The 8939-nt window shown below is 41.1% G+C and overlaps 1 protein-coding gene across 2 annotated transcripts in view; it reads left to right on the top strand.

The window, feature by feature from the left end:
• The first annotated feature begins 405 nt into the window (after positions 1-405).
• The window catches only part of DCBLD2 (discoidin, CUB and LCCL domain containing 2), an 88655-nt gene continuing 80121 nt past the window's right edge, over positions 406-8939 (top strand). Inside the window, exon 1 of one of the 2 annotated variants that reach the window (XM_007468398.1) lies at positions 406-642. In XM_007468398.1, coding sequence (XP_007468460.1) covers positions 423-642 — 220 coding nt within the window. In that variant the 5' untranslated portion in view covers positions 406-422. The remainder of the gene's footprint in view (positions 643-8939) is intronic. The other variant, XM_007468399.1, reaches the window with a different exon arrangement.

The raw sequence follows: 8939 nt of genomic DNA, 5'->3' as shown, positions 1-8939 counted from the left end.
GACAAGAGCCGACCAAGGATTGGCCGTGGCGGGCTGTGAAGGCGTGGCCAGCGCGCGCGAGAGGGAGCGCGAGGGAGCGGGCGACCGCCCTGCCAGCTAGCCGGAGTCCGGGGCGAGCGCGGTGGGCAGGGGTCGGGTCGAGGAACGCGGCGCGGGAGGCGCGTCCCCCAGCTGCCCTCCGCGGCTCGAGCACTCCACTTCCTTCCCTCCCCTCCCTTGCGCTCCGGCCTGGGGTCTCCGGGAGGGGAGCGGAGGGAAGGGACGAAAGAGGAGGAGGTTTCGCGGAGTGAGGGGCGGAGGGGGTCCCGGAGCGGGGCGAAGCGCGCGCTGCCTCTCACTCTCCTGCCGCTGCCTTTGCCTCCTCGCCCGGTGCCGCGGCCCCGGGGCGCCCGCACTATGCAGGCGGACTGCCGGCCGCCGCGATGGCGAGCCGGGCGGTGGTGAGAGCCGGGCACAGCCCTCACCGTTTCCTAGTCCGGGCCGCAGCCGCCGCCCCCGCCCGGGCCGCGATCCCCCTCTCCCGCTCCTACCCCCTCCCTCCCCGCTCCAACTCCTCCTCCCCCTCCTCCTTCCCCATGCCTCTGTTCCTCCTCCTCTTACTTATCTTGCTCCTGCTGCTCGAGGACGCCGGAGCCCAGCAAGGTGAGTGGTTCCCGAGGAGTGCGCGGCGCGCGGAGCCCCGGGGTGGGGGGCGGTGGGGGCGCCGGGTGTCCGGGCCGTTAATGAATCTGCAGACGCGCGGGGTAGGTGCGGTGCGCTTCGGTGCGTGGCCAGACCTGGCCCCGCACTCGCTGGGTTGAGTTGCTGAGATGGGCCGTCTGTTGTCCCCCAAGTTGGCGCGGCTTTACTTTTGGGGAATCCCATTCATTTTTCTGAAAAGGGAATTGAGACCTTGCTGTGAAGGCCTCCTTTTGGGTATTGTATTCTTCTACTGGGAAAAGTCTTGGAGAGGAAAAGAAGTTTTGGAGATGCGACCCCTAATGTTAAGCTAAATGGATGGATGGACAGAGTAGAAATGCAAGGTAATTAAATAGCATTTAAATCCATTGAAGGCAAGTGATGATAATTATCATCTTTTGTCAATGTGCTCAGGTTCAAAATCGAATGAAGTTTATTCTGGTTATCTTTGAGTGTTGGATTTAGAACATGCTCTTTGCAATCCCTGCCTATTCAGGATGGTGGTCTAGATTGCCTGGGTCAGACACTGGGTCTGGGACCCAAAGCAGCGTACTCTTGCCCAAATGGAGCGTTCCGTGTTAAAAGGGCAAGCCCTTACAGAAAGTGACAAAACTTTTTTCCGTCAATAATCCTTGAAAAAAAACTTTAATGAATAATCATAATGGAAAGAGAATGCCAGGCTGATTTCCTCCCCTTTTTAAGTACTTTTTTCAGGCAGCGAAAAGCGCTTTTTGAAACAGTTTGGCATCAGTTATTGAACACGTCTTTCCATTGCATTTCACTGCATTTTATTGCAGTGAGAGGGATAAGGATTGGATTGTCACTTATCGCTGGGAAGGGTTTTGGTTTTTGGGTTTGGGGTTTGGGTTGATCTCCACATTTAAGTCCAGCTTAATGTTGCTCTCATATGGTTTTCAGTAAAGTATGGAATCATGGCCATAAGCCTGTCATTGTGAAGATGCTGAAACTTTGACAGGCATGTGGAAGTAAAATGTAAATGGGAAAAATGTATTTGGTAAACTGACCTCTTTCAGATCTAGGCAGCATTCAGTTAGATCATTGCCTTAAACGAATTCTTGAACATCAGCACTTAATAAATTAGTGTGAAATCCTTTCCTCCATTTAAGTTTTAGAACCTGTGCTTCTATTTTTCTCCTAGTAGAAAAAGCAAAACAGGCTTATATATGGCTAACACTGATTGATTGGGTCTTACTTTGTGGCAGGCACAGCCCTAAGTGATTTATGTCTATTAACTCACTTAATCCTCACCACATCCATCTGAGATAAGTATTGTTATTCCATTTCAAATATAAGGAAACTAAGACACACAAAAAATAAGGTAGCTTGATACAGAACTCTAACTACATTACCAGAATATTCTGACCATTTTGCTTATTTCAAGATCTGAAACTGTTTATATCATGTTTTAAAAAAAATCTTTGAACAGTATAGAACCAGTTAAACGTCTCCCCTCCAAATGAGATAATTGCCTTGCTTTTAGAATATCTTAAACCTGGTCTGATTAAACATGCAACATTACCTTATTTTTTAAGTCTAATTTCAGTTTTTACCAAAGCATTTTAACATGGTTCTCTTTCACAGTGTCATGTTATATAAACATCAATGTAGACAAACACAAATAGAAATGATGCTGGTAATTTAAAAGACCTGATTTCTAGTCCTCCTGTTTATCGGGTAAATTTTAAAAAATCATTTAATTTCTTTGTACCTTAGTTTTCTACATCAGTGATAAGATAATACATACCTATTTCCTAGCTTGATGAAAATGAAATGCTAGTACACAGGAGTTTTGAAAAGGGTAAAGTACAAATAGCTATAACTGATTATCATTGTTAATCTTTTTTTAAAATTAAAATATTTTTGTCTGCGTTGGGTCTTCGTTGCTGCACGTGGGCTTCCTCTAGTTGCAGAGAGCGGGGGCTACTCTTCGTTGCGGTACGCGGGCTTCTCATTGTGGTGGCTTTTCTTGTTGTGGAGCACGGGCTCTAGGTGCACGGGCTTCAGTAGTTGTGACACGTGGGCTCAGTAGTTGTGGCTCGTGGGCTCTACAGTGCAGGCTCAGTAGTTGTGAAGCACGGGCTTAGCTGCTCCGCGGCATGTGAGATCTTCCCGGACCAGGGCTTGAACCCGTGTCCCCTGCATTGGCAGGCGAATTCTTAACCACTGCACCACCAAGGAAGACCCTATCATTGTTAATCTTGAGCTTACTAAATTGATAAAGTAAGGGTCATTTAGGTATACATTGCCAGAAAACTCAGGAATTGTATGGGATTTGAATTCCCTAATTTTTAAAAATTATATTTCTTACCCAAAGAACCCTGATGCAGTCTGTGGTGGAACTGCAGTCAGTGTTACTAGTCTAACATGTGCTTTAGGGTCCACTTGGATTCTTCACATAACCTAAAAAGAAGTCTAATTTCAAAATGAGAAGCAGTGCTTTAAAAAGCCTATAGAATTTTTAATAATGGGAATGTCTGCAATATTGTAATGTTAAGTTACAAGCTGGAGTTTTTACTCTCCTTTATAAGAAGTCTTGGTAAGAAGTCTGGAAGGAAATAATTTAAAAAAAAGATAACAATTGTCTTTTGATGGTAGAGTTGTAGATAATTTCTTTATGCTTTTCCAAATGTTGTGCAATTTACATATAGTCACAATAAAAAATAAGCTGTGAAAGAATGTTTTGTGATATATATAGATTTCTTTTTTCCCTTAGCCAGCCTAGGTAGAAATGCATTGAATGTGTATGCTGAGGTAGAACTGTGCTTCAGGATTTTTTTTTAATCTTTCAGACATCATTTTGAAGTAGCAGAAGATACTACACTCATTCCAATTAGTGCCATACATACATAGCTATTCCTCAGCAGATTTTCTGCTGACCAAGTGTATTTTCTTTTTATTTGGCCCAGAATAAAATTTATCATTGGTCTGAAAACTTGTCAACCTTTCACAACAGAGATGTATTTTGACCAACCTTATTTCATTAATATATGTATAAATTCCATTTATTCACATCTGTTTAACTATGATGGTGTTTTAGGCATGGCTTATATTTGTGTATTTTGAGTTCTAAGTTTGATGTTAAATTTACCTTCAAAGTCTTTTTCTTTTTTATTGAAAGCATTTTTTTCCGGTAGAATGTATGTCTTTCTAAAAAACTTAAATTTGTGGAACTTATTATGCTGATTGCCTATTTGTTACTGTAATAAATTAACTTAATAGGAAGTTGAGGGTCTACTGTGAATGAATTTAAGGCTCTGGTTTACATTATGACTAGGAATTTGTGTCACCTCATCTTAGGAGTTCAGTTTCCTCATTTGTGTCGTGGAGGGTTGCCTACCTTCTGGGTTAGAGTATTATTTGAATGTGGTAAAATATCAGAGGGATTAATTTTAAAAATCCATTGAGACTGACTTTATGCCTATTAACATGAAGTGTTTGTGAAGGTAGTGATTTTTGTTGGCTAATTTATCTATCAAACAAATCAGTTTCTTTCTTAAAAAGAATCATTCAATTTCACAATGATATTTGAACTAATGTGTGAAAAAAATATAGTCTGTCAAGTAGTGCCTTTATTTGCTTGTGATGTGGGGAAATAGTTTTTGAACACTATTTGTGAATTGTCAGAAATGAAGAACATGTCCCTCTGCAAAGAACATTTGTGATTAGTAGTAATATTGACATTGTTAATTTAGAATTTTCCGTTATCTTTTTTTCGGTCTGATAAAACATTAGGGCTCTTATATGTACTTACTGTTCAGAGGCAAAAATCAGAGCATCCTTTTTCTGCTATATTTCTGATTAATTTTACATAGTGAAAGTTAGAAATGTAGCACGTATTCCATATGTGTTAATGATCAGATTTTAAATCCACATTTTAAAAACTTGTAAATGAAAAATTAATTGTAAAATTACATGTTAATGATTTTTAGGTAGATTTCCCAATGTTATCAGCAGAGAGAAAACTTTATTTCCCTCTGGAAATAGTTAATTGTTCTATTTGAACATCTAAGCCTCATTCTAGAAGACCAACATTAAAAAAAAAACTTAAAATAATGAAATGGGTATGAGTTAAAGTACCAGTACTAGAATTAAAACACAAATGAATTAATTAATTTCCAAAAAGAAAGAATCAGATAGTATGATGAGGAAAGGCTAGATTTACATAGAGTTAGATTTTAAATTTAGGACTGTACTTTACAAAATGAACCTGGGGTGTGAAAGCTCAGGTGGTAATACTGGGTATTAATTGAATGCATGCAGATAGTTTCCACTTCCACTTCTTGACTAGTTGGAAGGATGTGGAATGATGACATAAAATTATAAGGATCAGGAAAAGCTTTGTAGAGATAGTGATATTTGCTAAATGTAAATAGTGATATTTGCTAAATGTGATTGTTGAAATATGAAGTGAGACAGCTTGGCAGTTTTTCTTGTGTTGCTCATGGATTCAGTTTACTTTATAACAACCTTATGGCCTTAGCACTTTATTTATTTTAAAAATATTGTACAGATAACAATTATATAACAATTACTCAAAACCAAAAACTTAACTAATAGTTATCCACAGTCCTACCCCCTCATCTATCCATTTATAATTTTTATCTTCCTTTGTAGTCCATATTCACATACCTACATAATCTTACGTGGTTGTAATTTTGATAGTGTGGTGTTAAGTTCTGTAGACATATCATGTTAAAATTAATTTGTAGGCTGATTTAGCACACAGAAGCATACTTTGAAAATACAGCAAGACAAAAATTTCAAAATCTAAAAATTTTTCACAGGACATTCATTATTTGTGAAGTAATTATTATATTGTTTAGAACTGCTATTACATTATTTTCTATATTTGATTAAATTCTTCATTCAGGATAGGAACTTTGAGAAAGTATGTCAGTTCAAAGTATTAGTTTAGAAACACATAATGCTAATTTTCCAGGTCCTTATGTGGATTATATCTGTATACTCCCATGAGGACAAAAAATACAGATATTAAAATAAACTAGAATTTAATGAATGCCAGTGTCCACTGAAGCAGATGGTGTAATGGGGTGATCTTAAAAGGTTGCCAGAACATCACCTACTAGATCCACCTGCACTCTAAAGGATATGTAGTTGAAAGAAGAACTTTGGTTAGCTGCTTGAATCATGGGGAAGACCACAGATGCAAGCTCCCTCAACTGCTTTCTAAGGAGAGTAGGCCAGGAGTTCCTTTACTTTGTGGAGTACAGTGCATGTGAGTTTGCAGTTTTAAGTGTGCAAACTTAATTGCTTGGGATAAGAGAGAAAATGCTGGTACTCTTTATCATTCTCTCATTAAAAACTCTCAGCATGGAAGAGTACCAACTATATGCTCCCAGGGATGTGTGCACATAGGTCAGTAGAGTCCTGAGACATTTACGATAGAGTAAAATATTGTCATTGTCTTTAGAGATCCTACAGGCTAGTTGGGGAAATAATTATCTTCAAGTTGGAGTATATGGATAAATAACCAAGGGAAGTTGCACAGTGCTGTGAGTTTGTAAGGGAGGGAGAGCTCACAATGCCTGGGAAGCAGGAAAAACCTTGCTGATAAAATGATTTTAAGCAGGTAAGCTTTTAGGACTGGTAGGTTTCTAGTTCACAGGGATGGCAGACATTTCAGGAGTTAAGATCACAGCATCAGAACAGCAGGGAGTCAGGAAAGCATGTGAGTGTCAAAGCCATCCTTGCTGCAATGAGTAGCATGCCTCAGCCTCTGGTCCTGGCCCATTGCTTCCTCCTTGAGCCCCATACCCTGCACACTTGCCCCATATTTGGGCAAATATGGTTGCTTTCTGAGGGCCAGGGTTCTGTGCACTGGGGTACTGCCCTCTTGGAGCTATGTTAATACTTCCACAGTGTGGCCAGCAGCCACTTTATAAGATACAATCCAAACTCCTTTGCATATTATATATGTAATTTTTTCAGTCTGGCCCCTCCCTTTCTCTTTGACTTAATCTCATGCCAGCATTCCTCACCCTTTGTATACAGCTCAGGTATAAGACTGAGATTTTTATTCCTCTAATATATAATTTCATCCTGTTTTGCCTTGTTCCTGATACTGATCTCTTTACATGTGTCATTTTCTCCACTTGAAGAGAAAGAGCCCCTTTCCTTGTGTGCTTGGTAACCTCCTTATCATCCTTCAAAACTCTTCTTGGGTATCATGCCCTCTGGGAAGAGTTCTCTGTCACCACACACACTCATCTCCAATAGTAATTTCCTTTTTTTTCTGTTCAGTCATTAATCACAATGTATATTAAATATTTGTTTCTGGCAGAGAGTTTTACTCATTTTCTTATTTCTAATACTTATCATGATGTCCATCATTCAAAAATATGAATTTAGGGGAAATCCCTGATGGTCCAGTGGTTAGAATCTGGCACTTTCACTACTGAGGGCCCGGGTTCAATCCCTGGTTGGGAACTAAGATCTCACAAGCTACTCGGCGGTGCCAAAAAAAAAAAAGAATTTAGAACTCATTTCTGCAGTGAATCTGCTGCCCCAAGCACATTATTTGGTGTTAGTCTCTGGGCACCTGCATGCCCTTCACACTGTTGTCCTTTGTCTGATTCCCTCAGTTAGCAGTCAGAGCCTGGGCTTCTCAGTTCCATGAAAATAGAACCCTTTCTTGAACCTTAACCTACTTGTACAGGGCCTAACATTCTGCCCAGTGTTTTCCCAGCCTCCCTCTTCCCAGGAGCTAGACCCCTTTGCTTTTGTAATGAGAGGAGTCCTCCTTCAGCTGCAACTCTGAACAGAGCCATGGTTTCTACTTAGAAAACACTGCTGTGCTCCCCTGTCAAATAGGTGGTCTTTAAGAACTGTGCTAGCCTAAGTCAGTGTCAGCAAGTGGGGTGCACTCCTTTGCCCTCTCTTTCAGATTCTGATTTGAATAGCCACCTCCAGCCTTATAAAAGTCCCCCTAGTTTTGGTTCTAGTAGTTGCCTGCCTCCTTTTTCTTTGCCAGCCGAAATTCCTGGATAACATTCAGGTAGCTACAATAATTTGGTGTCAGGAAAGTAATGAGAAGCAGGCTGAAAAGGTCAGTGTGGACAAGATTGTGGAGAACTTTTCTTGTGGGGCAGACTGAAGAGTTTGTACCTGTGATGTTAGCAATGACATCGTCCTTAGGTACCTCTGCTTCTACCCAGTCCATCTCTAGGTTCACTTGTCTCAGCCCAGGTTAGTCATCTCATTGATGCTTTTCCCCCTGTCCTTGACAGATCCCAAACCTGGCCCATGTGCCAGTCCCCACTGTCCTCTTTCTCTGGTTCTGGACAGCTCAAGGTTGCAGGAGAAAGGCATGTGGCCTTTGTGACTAGATCTTCCTCAATAAGGATGACTAATCAACCCTCACGTGGGGATTTCTGCTCAGCACAGTAAAACTTTGCCTCCTGCCTTGCCTTTTCTTCTTCCTGAAATCATCTCTTACACCTTATCCAAAACACTGCTTCATCAGGGAATATAAGTTGTGTTTTAGTATAATTTAAACTTCTGTGTTGCTTCTTACTTTGTACCTGGAAACATGCTCAGGATGCCACTGGCTTGTATATACATCTGTCAGCTGGCTGCTTTCCAGGTACCTTATATCTCTGCTTTTTTCAATGACCAACTTTCTGACAAGTAGACTACATCTGTACTGTACATTTTCTTATTGTCTAGCACGCAAAAAATATTTGTTAAATGATGATTCCCTCGCAGTCTAGCTTCTGCTCTTCTGAAACTGTCACTTAAACTGTGAGATTTTTTTTTTCTTTTAAACCTGAGAGCTTTCTTTGTCTTCACTATTTTTTACGTGGGTGGGCTTTGAAAGTATGGAGATATTGGAGTCAGACATACTTGGGTTTAAATACTAGGCATGTCACACTCAATTTTTTTTTTTTTTTTTTTTTTTTGCGGTATGCGGGCCTCTGTTGTGGCCTCTCCTGTTTCGGAGCACAGGCTCCGGACGTGTAGGCTCAGCGGCCGTGGCTCATGGGTCTAGCCGCTCCGCGGCATGTGGGATCTTCCCAGACCGGGGCACGAACCCGTGTCCCCTGCATCGGCAGGCAGACTCTCAACCACTGCGCCACCAGGGAAGCCCACTCTCAGTGTTTTGAAATGTATAACTTACCTCTCTAGAATGTATGAGGGCTGCGATCAAATCTGTTGGGTAGTTGATAAATTTTGGTTCAATGAGTGAAACAACGTGTGAATGAAAATTTTGTTTCTCTTTC

Source organism: Lipotes vexillifer, unplaced genomic scaffold, assembly GCF_000442215.2.
Source record: "Lipotes vexillifer unplaced genomic scaffold, Lipotes_vexillifer_v1.1 scaffold482, whole genome shotgun sequence".
Lineage (NCBI taxonomy): Eukaryota > Metazoa > Chordata > Mammalia > Artiodactyla > Lipotidae > Lipotes > Lipotes vexillifer.
This window is presented reverse-complemented; position numbering and strand designations above follow the sequence as displayed.